Source organism: Drosophila gunungcola, unplaced genomic scaffold (assembly GCF_025200985.1).
Source record: "Drosophila gunungcola strain Sukarami unplaced genomic scaffold, Dgunungcola_SK_2 000105F, whole genome shotgun sequence".
Lineage (NCBI taxonomy): Eukaryota > Metazoa > Arthropoda > Insecta > Diptera > Drosophilidae > Drosophila > Drosophila gunungcola.
In genome coordinates this window covers 15,977-30,742 of record NW_026453267.1, presented here as the reverse complement: position 1 = coordinate 30,742, position 14,766 = coordinate 15,977, and the positions used below count along the sequence as shown (strand labels likewise).

At 35.6% G+C, this 14,766-nt stretch overlaps 1 protein-coding gene across 1 annotated transcript; it reads right to left on the bottom strand.

The window, feature by feature from the left end:
* Nucleotides 1–6,095: 6,095 nt before the first annotated feature.
* LOC128265242 (uncharacterized) lies at nt 6,096–6,719 on the bottom strand. The gene has a single exon (XM_053001119.1). The coding sequence runs from the start codon at nt 6,607–6,609 to the stop codon at nt 6,190–6,192; it is 420 nt and encodes a 139-aa protein (XP_052857079.1). The 5' UTR covers nt 6,610–6,719; the 3' UTR covers nt 6,096–6,189.
* Between the last annotated feature and the right edge of the window lie 8,047 nt (nt 6,720–14,766).

Genomic DNA, 14,766 nt, shown 5'->3' with positions numbered 1-14,766 from the left:
TATGGAAAATGCGATACCGTTCTGATTCCGCTTCTCGATATTCTAATTACTAAGATTTTGATGCAGATGAAAGAAAGTTAAGCTCCAGACTAAACTTATATTACTATGTTCAGAATGTAATCTCATCGTAAAATAATATAGCTAATCAAAGTATTTTATAAAAAAATGTTGGTCTAAACTAGTTTGAAGTAGGACTTTAAACGCTGTTATATGGACAGCGGATCCCAAATTAAAAAAATTAAAAAAAAAAATAATAACTTAATCTCATTTTTATTAACTTAAAACAAGAAGGGAAGCAAATTCGGCAAGCCGAAGTTCATATACCCTTGCAGCTATTGCAAAAATTAAATATTCTTGAAAACATTAAAATTATGATTTACTTGCATTTATGTCTAAAAACATTGAACCTATGATGACTTGCAGCTCAGTTATTCGATAGTTTATATGGCAGCTATATGATATCGTTTTCCGATATTAATGAAATTAAAAGCGTAATTCTAAACTGTCAAATTATTAATTAATCAAAAAGAATTTAAAACAAGAAAGGAAGCAAATTTCGGTAAGCCGAAGTTCATATACCCTTGCAGATATTGCAGGGTATTGCAATATTTTTGAAAACATTAAAATTATGATTTACTTGCGTATATGTTTAAAAAAGTTGAAGCTATGATGATTTGCAGCTCAATTATTTGATAGTTCTTATGGCAGCTATATAATATCGTTTTCCGATTTTAATAAAATTAAGGCGTAATTTTGAATTGTCAAATTATTAATTAATCCACAAAACTTCTAAAAAAATACAAAATAAAAAGTTAATTAAAAAAAAATTTGTTTTTAATATTTTTATTGTTCCCATGGGAACTTTATGTTATAGTCGTCCGATTTTGATGAAATTTAAACCGTAACTCTAAAATATTTAACCATTACTATATGTCGAAGAACTAAAAAAAAAATTAAAAAACAGCACAGTTATAATTTTTTTCATTTATTTTTCCGATTGTTCCTTTGGGAGCTATATGCTATAGTCGTCCGATCCGGCTCGTTCCGACTTATATGCTACCTGCAATATTTTTGGAAAGTTTTAAGCAGATAGCTTTAAAACTGAGATTGCGTAGAAACGGACGGACAGACGGACACGGCTAGATCGACTCTCCTAGTGATGCTGATCAAGAATATATATACTGCAAACTTCTGATTGAAATTAAATTACCCTCTGCAAGGGTATAAACAAATTGGGATTCGCTGGTAAAAATTTAATTTCAAATTATTGAAAGTTAAGACACAAACTTTAAGAGGCAATGCAAGACAGATAGTTGTTAAATGTTGTCTTTACTAACTTAGATATATAAAGCATTAAAGTTAGGAAAAAAATGTCCAGTCTTAAGTCCAGTAAATAAAGTAATTAAAGTCCAGCTTTAACACATCGAATTTGTATTCCAGTAATAAAATTAACATTCTTAGCAGTTTGGGTTTTGTGTCACATATCTGCCAAGGCATTGATTTGAACAAGATATTTATTCAAAAAATATGAATTGTAGAAAATGATGACTAAGAACGTATAAAAACCATTGATGTGCATATTGAGCTAATATTACGAATTTCAAACGCATTTGAAACGCACAAATGAGCTTTTTCCTTAGCAAGATGGCCAGTAAATAAATAAAATATTTATTTAATTGTGATCCGATTTCGATGGGATTTCTCAATTTCCCAGCACCAGAGTCACAAAAGGCGGGCATTTAAACCATCTTAATGGTCTGAGCACGCCAAATACAGCGAAAATCATCCGAACAATTACAAAGCATCTAAATGTTGGACCGACGAGCAGTTGCAGTTGCAACATGATGCATGCTGCATGCGGCATGCTGCTTGCTGCTCTTGATCCGTGTGCAACAAGTTCCAGGAAGAGGAAGACGAAGACGAGGATCGGATCGAATGGGATCGAATGGGATCGGGACCAGAACCGCGATCATCACATGATCGCAATATGAAGCTGATCGTGTATGTCAGTGCGAGTCGGCATTCGTTTAAACAAATAAAGCCCGCGACTAATTGCATTTGCACTTGTTGTGCGATATTTCTTTGCTGGAAATTAGACGCGGCCACATTGGATGTGGGATACGAAAGAGTTGGCATATGTTCTCTCTTTGGTTGAAGATGGATGCTGAGCACTGTTTAAGACACGTCATTTGTCATTTATCTTTCGTGGCCTTTTAGCGTTTGGCTTAATTGACTTCTTCTCCATCATAATAGCTGCAGCGAAAAACAAAAACGACGTAATGGACAAGCCAAGCGGCAAAAAAAAGTTTTTCAAATCAATTTTTATTATATTAAAGTTTAAGCCCTATTATTTAAAATTATATATTAATAATTGGGTTAGTTAAACTGTAGAAAATAATCCAAAAATACTTAAAACGCCCTTATTTCAGAAAAAAAATGTATAAAAAATGTTTATTAATAAATTAAATTAATTACTTACAGGTCATTTATAATAATAATATTCCTAGAATAAAATATTAATTACTAACATTTATGGTGTTAATAAAAAGTGTTAAAGCATTGAACTGTTTTTATGCGAAATGTTCTTAAAGGAAAAACATAAAATTTGATCAAAGCAAGAACTATGTGTATCTCAAAACAATATTTTTTTCTGTGCAGCAACTTTTCTAAGCTAAAAGTCTTAGTCGGAGTTTTGGTCTCAACATTTCTCGGCTTCTCTTCTCATCCCATCGTATCGCCTTGTCTTATGGTCAACCAATTGACCGTAGTGCGGAACATTTAGCTTCATTACGTCGGGCCATGTTTGCTGCCTTGGCCATCATCGCACTGCAAAACCGTTTTAATTAGATGTAACCATAATAAATCATAGAAGAACCAAAGTCAAATTCAGTCAGAAATGCCGACGTATTGAAAGGAAATTTCCAGGTTGCCATCTTGGGTCCTTGGGTATAAAGATATACAGAGAATGCTCTATAGATAAGCACAGTAAATTTTAAAATTATAAAGATTTAAAAAAGTTTGAACAAATATATTTTAGTTCAAAGTGATAATCCAGGTCTGGACAATCATTTTTTTGAGAATACGATTTCTCTACGTGTATGAGAATAATACTCTTAGTTTGCTATTTGTTAACTGCAGCAACAACATCATTAAAATATAATTTGAAATAGTGCTTAAATGTTTTATAATTCAAAAGTTCGTAAATCACCGTTAATAAAAATGATAGATTGTTAATGATATAGATAGTTAGATGATAAAACGATATTTTTGAGAAATAAAATGTTAAAAGCTTTGGCGAAATGGAATTTTTTTCCAAAATTTATTTAAAAAACCATTTAATGTTTATCCCTACTTAAAGTTAAGCAAGTTTGAGGTATGTAAAATGCAAAACAAAGACTTGGACCCTGTGACTGTTGTTATGCGGCGCGTCTTGATAATTTCTTTTCAGTTCCCATACCAAAGAGTGATGTTCTATTGACATGCAAGCTGGCAGTTTTGGTCGGGCCATAAAGTTCTGGCTGGCAAATGAGGTTTTGCTGCCCACCCTCAAAGCCTGGCGGCCTTTAGCGAAATTTCGTGTTGCTTTGGTTCTCCTGCTGCTGCTGCTGCTGCTGCTGCTGCTGCTACTGCTGCTGCTGGTGATGTGTTCAATCCAATGGATTATTGTCTACCCTCGGTGTTCGGTTCTATTAGAGCCGTTCAAGAGCTGGACTTAACCCACATTGTGGCCATTAAAAAGCCATTCCCCATTTGCCGAGGATGGTCATTTGACAACGCCCGGTGCGAAATGCAAAATGCAAATTGCACTGGCAATTGCCACGCTTCATTCCGCCCCCTCATTTTCCTTTCCTTTCCATTCCATTCCAGCTCCCCGATCCCCGATCCACAATCAACAATCCCCAATCCGCTCCAGCTCAGACATCACCCACTGCCTTTGCCACATCTTAGATAAGTGCATTGTGCATTGCATGCAATTTGGTTGCATGTATTGCCGACACAGCCACAATAGCAACGACAGCAACAACAGCAACGACAGCAACAACATCAGCAACATGCAACCAGACCCTGCAACTTTGCCTTGCTCTTGGTCTTGAACTTGTGAATTTGCTAGACAACAAGCCAAAAACCAGGAGAAGCAGCCACCATCGGCAGCAACAACAGCAGCAACAACTGCCAGCAGCAATCAGCCGCAAGTGAATGAGCTTAAATTGTCCAAAGCACTGTGGGCTGGAAAGTTTGGTTTTTAGCCAAAAATGTGTCAATTCCTCTTCCCAACGGAGTGGTTTTATATAACAAAATAATTTGAAACATATTTGATGTGTGTTTTTTTAAATGAAAACTACATTTGTACTAGTACAATTCAAGACTGTACATTATTGTAATATTTTTTTTAAGAAAACTACTCTGAGGGTTGAAACTTTATGAGTAGGTACTTGCAATTTATAGATTAAACAGTTTTTTTTTATTAATATTTCAACTATTTGTATTTTAATTACATAAACGAAAAAAACAAAACTTTGAGAACTAACTATCTTCTCAAAAATTGTATTTTTATATATCTGGAAGTGTTCTTTTTAAGAGATCAAGCTAAATGTTAATTTTATAAATGTATTATATTTATATGTGCTTCTTAATTTCATGTTTTTAACGAAAAAGTTTATAAAACTTTGGTTTTTACAAATATGCATAGAGAGAAATTTTGGCAAAGAACAAAAGTAATTTCATTTGTTTTCCCATAGTGCAATAGCTGGAGGTGAGGTGGCTTTTGGTCGGATTTGGTGGTGGCCATGATGATGGCTTCGCTGGCTGATTCTGCAACCCATCAGTTCCCCATTCCCCAAGTTGCTGCCTCAACGCCCTCAGTACGTTATTATATAGGTATATAGTATATATACGGCTGATGTTGCTTGTGTTGTTGCTGCTGCTGCGAGTGATTTTGCTACCATTGCCGTTGCTGCTGCTGTTGCTGCTGCTGCTGCTGTTGCTGCTGTCTGGTCGTCTGTGGAGCATCAAGGCACTGGGGCAGCGAGGCATCAAGTTCGCAATGGGCGACATGAGATGGCTAACACACACACACACACACACACACACACACACTAACATGCACACCAGCAGCACCAAGTTAAACCGAAGAGCAACCGCAGTTACTTTTGGCTAAGACTGCATAGACAAGCCTCAATTAAGTTGCAATTGCAGTTGTTGCTGCTAGAGTTGCTTATGTTGTTGCTGTTGCGTCTGATGTGGCTGCTGTTGTTGCTGCTGCTGCTGCTGCTGCTGCTGCTGTGAGTGCGACTGATGTTGCTGGCGGGGAAGCGTTGGCGGCATCGGAATTCCACTCTGGAGCTGCCCACGCGCGCGCTGCTCGGCTGCCTGTTGTGCTGATAAAGTCCAAAATGATGTACTACCCATGTGCTGGTGGCTTATTTTACTTTTATTTTATTTTATTTTATTTTCTTTTCTTTTCTTTTATTTCTTTTCAACCTCGCCATCCTTCTTCCACCCACAATTGCTGCTTTTTAATTTCAGTACAGGAGCGCTCTTTTCAATGGAGTTCAAAAGTCAAGTTCGGCTTGGCTGATTTAATGGAATTATCCACACTGTTGAATATTTTGACTATTTAAGTCTTTAAGTCTTCAGTTTAATATGTTCACAAAACATGTACATAATAATACAAGTATTAAGCTTCTAAAAACAAATAATTATATTATATGTTTTTGCTTAAAGTATGTTATTTTACTTAAATTAAAAGTGTTATCTCAAAAATTTTTTAAAAATTTAATTTGAGTTTATTCGTTTCGCTTGCACCAAGAAATAATACCAAAAACTTCCACCTACAAATTTCAATGTTTAAAATGCTTTTTTTATTTTCAAATTTTTTATATTTGTTTTGTAATGCTTCCAAATGGCTGAATATATTTCCTTCTTATAGAATAAAGTTTTCTGTCTTTATTGTCAACTGCATTTTATAGATCTTCTGACATTTAAAAAGTCTCTGATATCATGAACTATATTTAAGGTTTAGTGTGTTTATTCTTTCTCCCTTGTATTAATATATCCTTCGTTTTTAAATCCAGCTTTTTTTGTATATCATTGCATAAATTGCATTTGTTAGCAATCTTCCGAGCTTCACTTCTTTTGTTTTCTTATAATTATCCAATAGTTTCTGATCATTCCTTTCATTGTATCGTTTTAGGTTGCAGGCTTCTCCATCTGCGATTCATCTTTATCGGTACCGCATTCCAGTTGCAGGAATCTACGAATCCGACACTGCAGTGTCTCCATCCGCTGGATTATCTTGTCCAGAGCCTGAATGGCACACAAGGTTTTCTCCTCCCCCTCCTTCTGGACCAATCCTAAGGGCAGCAGATCCGACTCCTCTTCCTGCGGGAGTGTTGTGTCCTCAGCTCCTGTCGTCGCCTGGCTGACCATCGGAAAATTACCATTGTGGGACATGTCAGATTTCGCTTCCACATCAATGCCCGCCAGTTTGGTCTTGTGGCAATCGCCCAGTTCGCCCAGCAGATCCATCTCCTTGTCGAGCATATAGTCCGTGGGATTCTCGGCATCGGCATCGACATTCACCTCTGACATCTTTTCCATCTTTTCCATCCTGTAATTTCTTTTACAAGTTACGGATTTTAGATCGAGTTTATTGGGTAAAAACTCTATATTGTAGGTCTACAAGGTATTAAACATATTTGTGTGACTCTCAGCAACGCTTACTTCAATACAACTTTACTATTCTACTAATACTATGATTTAAAAAATAAAACTTATAGAGTGTTTTTTTATTTTAAGGGGAAGACTTGAAAAATTAAAAGTCAATCAAAACTAAAAAGTCTTTGTATATATATATATATAACAGACTGAGATAAAATATTTGTGATTCTTAACAAAGGTAAGAAATTTCGAGGCGGATATTTAAACAATTTAAGATGTACTTTAAGCATGTAAGAACGTTTTCTCGTGCTTATGGTTATATAAAAAAAGTTTTTTTTATTGCCAACTACCATACGTATCTCAGTCTTAAATCCACTTTAGCTTAAGTAGGTTTTAAAAGTAGTTTAAAGTAGGTTCTAAGCTGCCAACTGTCACTCGTGTTCCCAGTTTAAAACCTACTTATAGCTTATAGTGACAACGAAAAAAAAAACTATAAAATATTTTTTCTATGCTGGTATACCATAGTTAGTGTTTTGGGTTAACTCTGAACCGCTCCTGTTTTTTTGAGTCTGTGCTGATAAGAAAATTTATGGTTGCCCAGTTGCTCTGGCGGCATAATTGCGCACCCACATCCAGAGGGCCAGAAACATCCACTCCACATGAAGTCCGGCAGCAGAGAAAAGACCAAATAAAAACGAAAGAATAAAAAAAGGGGGCGGCGGAGAAGTGGCTTGTGGGCTGTCTTTTGGCGTGTGGCTTCATCGCCAATTCTTCTAGCCGGCCCTCCCCCTTTCTACCACCAGTATTGCCGCCAGTTGACTTTGTTTACCCGCAAGTTGTAATTTTCTGCGAAAACCGTCGGCCACAGAATTGCTTTTCTCCATCTCCATCTCCCAAGCTGAGTCTTCTGTCTTCGATAAATCCCGCTTCTGTCTGTCTGCTGTTCAGTCACTTCACTTCGCCCCTTTCTCCTGGAAATCTACCCCTTTCTTTTCTTTTCCCCCCCTTCCACCCCTTTCTCCAATTGCAATTGGTGCCCCCAACTGCGGTCTTGCGGTGATCTTTCTTCTGGGCTTTGCCTTGCTAATTGCTTGCCAGAGATTCGGTCCTCTACTTAGGACATCATCCCAAGCCCATTTTAAGCAGAGAACAAAAATATTGTACTGAGCATAAACAATAAATGATAAAGTTACATATATACTTATACTATATATATATTTAAAACATATATATATGTATATATTAAAATGTTTATGTGTGGTTTTATTTAAAAACCATAAAGAAACAATTAAAAATTCTGAATGAATTTATTTGACTATACAACAATAATCACATCATACTGAATATTATTATATTATTATAAACACGTTTTGAAATAATTAAATACCCAATTGTCTTCACTCTAATATTAAACGTTTTTTTTAGTTATTCATCGATGCAAGAAGAAATTAAAAGTTATGTTCAGTGTTTTTCACGTAACATCAGCGATTGACAGGCTTTTAGCCAACTTTGCTATTCCATTTGGAGCCATCTCGCCATTGAGGCATTTGTTGAATGCCGAATTGTCACATGTGGAATTTCGCAGGTCTCTAAGAAAACGTTTAGGCATGTGAGCTGCGATAGGATACGAAAACCGAAGAATGCGGTCAGGCTAAACAAATATTAATTTAAGCCTGGCAGCATTGGTAGACACAAAAAAAGAAAGACACACAATTAACTCAAAGGAATTTTATGACAAATTTAACGATGTATGACGTTCAAACTTCTGACCAATTTCCCAGGCTTTTGATTTTTAAAAATCGGTTTTTTTGAAAATTTTATTTGATGAAACATTTTAAAATTAAAATTTTTTTTTTTTAATTTTTTGCAAAAATTTGATAAAACTGAAAAATTTGTAACTGTGAATGTCATTTGAGTCCTTTTGTTGTAACTTGGCCAAAATAAGACGCATAGCCACAAAAGTGACTGTTTTGTACAGCTGGCAACCTATAAAATCCATACCGATCGATTTACAGAAAAAAAAAAATTGGTTTCGATATAAGAAACGATTTTTTAAAACCGTTATTTTTAAAAATGGCCAATTTTCGCATTTTTGATAAGGGGGTACATCATAATTTTTGGCCAAAATTTGAAAACCTGGAAAAAATGTAGCTGTGAATGCCATTTGATTGGAATTTTTATGACGAATCCAACGATGCATGACACTCTAACTTCTGACAATTATTTCCCAGGCTTTTTATTCAAAAACTGATTTTTAAACGGTCTTTTTGGGTTTTTGGCGAAATAAGAAAATAAAGCATTTCAAAAGAGTCTTTTTGTTGTAACTTGGTCAAAATAAGACGCATAGCCATAAAAGTGACTGTTTTGTACAGCTGGCAACCTATAAAATCCATACCGATCGATTTACAGAAAAAAAAAATTGGTTTCGATATAAGAAACGATTTTTTAAAACCGTTATTTTTAAAAATGGCCAATTTTCGCATTTTTGATAAGGGGGTACATCATAATTTTTGGCCAAAATTTGAAAACCTGGAAAAAATGTAGCTGTGAATGCCATTTGATTGGAATTTTTATGACGAATCCAACGATGCATGACACTCTAACTTCTGACAATTATTTCCCAGGCTTTTTATTCAAAAACTGATTTTTAAACGGTCTTTTTGGGTTTTTGGCGAAATAAGAAAATAAAGAATTTCAAAAGAGTCTTTTTGTTGTAACTTGGTCAAAATAAGACGCATAGCCATAAAAGTGACTGTTTTGTACAGCTGGCAACCTATAAAATCCATACCGATCGATTTACAGAAAAAAAAAATTGGTTTCGATATAAGAAACGATTTAAAGCCGTTTTTTTTTTAAATGACATATTTTCGCATTTTTGATAAGGGGGTACATCATCATTTTTTGCCAAAATTTAAAAACCTGGAAAAATTTTAGCTGTGAATGCCATTTGATTGGAAATTTTATGACGAATCAAACGACGCATGACACTCTAACTTCTGACAATTATTTCCCAGGCTTTTTATTCAAAAACTGATTTTTAAACGGTATTTTTGGGTTTTTGGCGAAATAAGAAAATAAAGCATTTCCAAAGAGTCTTTTTGATGTAACTTGGCCAAAATAAGACGCATAGCCATAAGACTGACTGTTTTGTAAAGCTGGCGACCTATTCTACCCATCCACAATCGGTATAGAAAAATTAATTTTTTTTATGCAAAACCCGATTTTTAAAAGGGGTAATTTTTTTTGGAAAAATTTTAACTATGAAGGTTTTTTTTGGGTGTTTGGAGAAATAAGAAAATTAAACCTTTCCAAAGAGTGTTTTTTTGTAACTTGGCTAAAATAAGACAGCTAGCAGCGTAAACTATCCATATCCGATCGATTGAGAAAAATCTATTTTGATTTGGTACAAAACCTGATTTTTAAAGTGTTTTTTGTAAATTTTTTTTATGAAGAATAATTTGATTTTTATTAAAAATGGGTGGCTCAACATTTTTTTTTTGCAAAACTTAAACATTTTTATCTGTGAATGCCATTCGATAGAAAATTGTATGACGAATTTAACGATGTATGACATTGCTACCCTTGACCAATTATGTCCAAAGCAGAACTTTATTGAGTTTTGGGGATCTGTCAAAAAAACATTTCTAAAGAGCCTTTTTGTTGTCAGTTTGGCAAAGTAAGACCACAGTCATAAGAGTGACTGTTTCGAGCAGAGGGCGATCTAAACTCTCAATACCGGATTTTTTTGTATATTATTTTCTGAAAAACATTTTAAGCATTTCCATTGGATTGGAAATTTGTCTGACGATTTCCACAAGGTAAATGCCTAAACGATTTTTGGTTGTGTTTAAACATTTATTTGTGGTTATTGATTTTTGTATAATATCGCTTATCATGCTTGTAAAGCGGAGACATGTTCTTTGTTTCATATTGAATGATAAAAAACGGTGTAAACACTTTTTGTGAATGTTTTATTTTATTTTATTTATGGATAAATTAAGTTTAATTTGTTGATGTTATTAAAGTGTTGCGTTTAAATAATATGTTTTGTTTTTTTCTTAAAGTGTTTCAGCTTGAGATATTAAAATGTAAGCCATCTAAGTTATTCCCACAACTTATATAATGTGTTTTATTTTATTTTGCATTTCATGGGTAAAAAAAGCGAATTATGATGGAGAATAAAGAAGAGTCTGGGAGAACTGAGAACCGAGAAGTGTACCGCTAAGATGCCTAATTACATCCAAGACGAGTGATGACCGATGATGGCTATAAAAGTTCACATGATCTGCTGATCTCCCGGAGGCCTTGGTCATGCAGGAAGTTCAAGTGTGCGAGAGTAAGAAGAATACGATTCCAGACACTCAGACACTCAGACTCTCAGATACTCAGATACTCAGATACTCAGATACTCAGACATTTAGACATTCATGTATTCCTCCGACTGGAGTTGGCCCAAGTTGACTTGACTCGACTTGGCCCGGTCAAATCTTCGTGGCTTCAGCGTCGCGTCGGTAGCAAAAATCAGCAGCACAAGCAGAAGACTGTGAAGAAGATAAGCGATCATAAAATAATAATAAAAAAAAAACAGCAGACACAGAAACAGAAACAGCTGAAAGAAAACGAGTAGCGAATAATGCAATATACATTAGATATAGAACAAGTCTATAGAAAATTACGATTTATGTAACAAGTCGAGGAATTCTAGTGCATTTATTTCCGCATCTGGAACTAAGTGGAGAAGCAAGCGCATAAAAAATAATGCTACATCCAAGGCTGATCGACATGGACGTATCCTGAAAGTAAAAGAAAATATAAGTTATCTTGAAAAGAATAAGAACGGATCGTTAGATGGTTGCTGGTTTTGAGTGAGAATTGTTATATAGCATAGTTTATTTAATAATTAAACATGATTGATATTATGGTAGTTTTTAAAATAAATCAAAATTCTTAAAATTACATATTGATTATTTAGAGGAACGAAAAACTTGTTGTTACATGACTTTTTTTTTTACCATAGATTGTGGTACGTTTAATAGTTTATTATACCTTTTTATTATTATTTCTGCTTAAAGTTCACTTGGCATAGATTTTAGTGCCTTTACTCCCCATCAGGTCTAATATACCTTTTTAGATGCCATTTAAGAGTAACCTGCCGATCAAAAGCGAAGCAAAGAAAGCGATTTTCCGATGTTCACTTGGTTGGGGGAGTGGGGAACGGTCCAGGATCGCTTAGGATTGGATCGCCGTGGATCGCTACAGTGCATCCATCAGAGCAGCGCCGTGAGTCAGTCAGTCACCCATTTGGATAGTCAGTTAGTCAGTTAGTCAGTCAGTCAGTCAGTCAGTTATTAAATGTGACCATAAGAAATAGGAACAACACCAGACAATGTTAAAGGGGAGTTATTACATAACAGCGGGCACAATTGCGAATGGGAATGATGTGTACAGAAAGCGAGAGAGAGATGAGATGAAATGAGATGAGATGAGATGAGATGGCTAGGTGGACTTGTAAAAATCATAGCGCTGCTAAAGCGTAAAGGCAAAGAATTATAATTTTCCAATCAACTGATAAATTTTTAATGATGCGTCGGGCCGGAGGACTTGGGGATCTATAATATGTTGTCCAAAGTGCATGCTGGAATCCCGCCGCGATCATGATCATGGTGATCATCATCATCAACATCATCATCATCATCATCATCATCGCGCGGACATTGGACATGTGTAAGAAACATTCCCATAGGTGTGATTGCCGGCGCGCAAGAACAAGCAAGACACCAAATTACTGTTACCTAGACGTCCATATGGGCGGGTGGAAAACCCAAGGGGGCGGTGGCTAAGAACGGGGGGTGACGGGAAAATCGGTGGAAAAAGAGGCGCCGCAAATTCACTTGGTGACGAGTGACCAGTAACTGGTGACTGGTGACTGGTGACTGGAGACTAGTCACTAGTGACTTGTCCTCCGTTGCTATTGGCACTGGACCAAAAAGTGGTTTCGTGATCGATGCGGGCATTTGATGCCCCTGACTAGCTTGATTGCTTGACAGCCCCTCCCCTTTTGGCTGCATTTTCATCGCTGTTTTTGCCGCACATTTCCCATGCAAATATCCCCCCAAGTCTCCTGATGGAGTTGTCTGTCTACCTGTCTGTGGCTTAAGCCGACACTTTTAAGCCGGCCAATTGAAAAGTGCTCAATCAACGAATGATATAATAAAATACCAAATAGATTTGGTAGTTGAAGTGTGTCTTTTGAATAAGCTTGAGGTGTGTAATTAGCTATAAAAATGAATATAAAACTTCAAAAATGTGAGACATCAAATATTTATTTTAATGGATATGCAGTAAAAACTTAGCTCAGTTAAAAAAAAACAATGTACCAATTAATAATATATTCAACAAATTAAGAAACATAGCAAAATTATTATGTCAAGGAAACTTAGAAAACGCTTTGCAGTTAAATAAATAAAATGGAGCTAAATTTTTTTTTAATTCAAAGAATTGTGTAAACTATCAGTATAAGACATAAATAAGCCTTATCTTTGGTTCTATAATTTCGCATGAGTTTTTTAGCCACCCAGTCCAACCCCTTAGTTAGCCATGAGAGAATTCACATTTTGGCAACCGATCGATTGTGACCGTTATTTAATAAGGAAATTTTATCAGGCAAAAGGGGCGGGAGGGATGGGTGGCATGCTTCGTGGAATGAGGGGGGTTTTTGGCCAGACTCAGGTGGCGATGTGTCCATGTCCATGTCCAAGTCGAAAGGCGCCAAAAGCTCGCAACGTTTTTCATTTCGTGCCCGCAGCCGTTGCACGCATACAAATTACAAATGCAAATGTGAAATCCCAGACCCAACGTTTTTTTCCCGCTTAACCCCTCTGGGCCCCCCTTAACCCCTTTTGGAAAGCCTCAAGGAAAAGGGGAATCGAATGGACAGCAAATTGTTCGCACGCTTCGCTCCCAGGTAAAAAAAAAAAAAGGAAAATCGAAGAGGGGGTCTGGTAAATGCGTTTGGGATTTTCGCGCATTTTCTTTTATTTTTCAATTACGACGTGGTCGAAGTAAGACAAAGCCAACGCAAACACAGATACTCACAAAGTCAGCTCATGTATCCACATAGAAAAATAATGTTTTTCTTACATATATTTCAATTAGATTAAATTGTTTTCCATGTTGATGTTGAAATTCAAAATGCATATTAAACAACAGAGGTCTTAATTAATGTTTGAATAAATCAATATATGTCAGTTGCTTTAAATTATAGTTTCAGGTACATTTGCTAAGCCATCAATTTGTAGAATTTTTTTGCAGTGTACAAGTATCGAAGAACGATCGTGGTTCGAACCAAAGCCAATAAAAAGTTGATCGTCGCTGCCTAGCCACATCTCGTTTTATTTTTTGCTTCTCCCCATCTCACTTATTTCTTCACTGATCATCGCAGTTTGTCAATTAATTGATTGCATTCCCCACAATTGCTTGGCTAACAATAATAACTGTCGTATTTGCGCTTAAATATGTGCATCTCTTTTGCCCTCCCCCCATCATTGTGATCTGCGATCTGCGATCTGCGATCTGAACTGAAAGATCCGAGAACCGAGGAGAGATCGTTCTGCGATCCATGTAAAAGTTGTTTCGATTCGTTTCGTTTCGTTTCGGCTCTTTATACCATCACAGCCAAAAGGACTCAATAATTTTTCAGATCTTGAGAAAGTAATAGCTTTGCAAAGTGGGTTGAATTTGGAACTTCCGTACATCAGTAAGTGTAACTATATTCTTAAATTGTTTAATAAAGTGGAAGTCTTAAATTCAATTAATAATTAAAAATCTTTTAAGCAATTAAACGATTATAATAAAATTATATTTGTCACAGACAAACTACATATTTTAAGAAAAATTACCTTAAAGTTCTATCGTTCTTATTATGTGCAATTTTAAAGAATGCATTTTATAAAGATATACAATTTTTAATTCTGCATTTTTTCTTAGAGCATTTCCTAGTCGTGACTTGATTTAGGTTTATCCATACACCTGATATCCTCAAAAAAAAATAGCCAAAGCTAATGCGAAAGACCGAGGCCCGGGGGTCCGGCATCAATTGATTTATCA

Excerpts from the sequence above, each read along its gene's own strand:
- LOC128265242 (XM_053001119.1), bottom strand. The coding sequence starts at position 6,609 with ATGGAAAAGATGGAAAAGATGTCAGAGGTGAATGTCGATGCCGATGCC.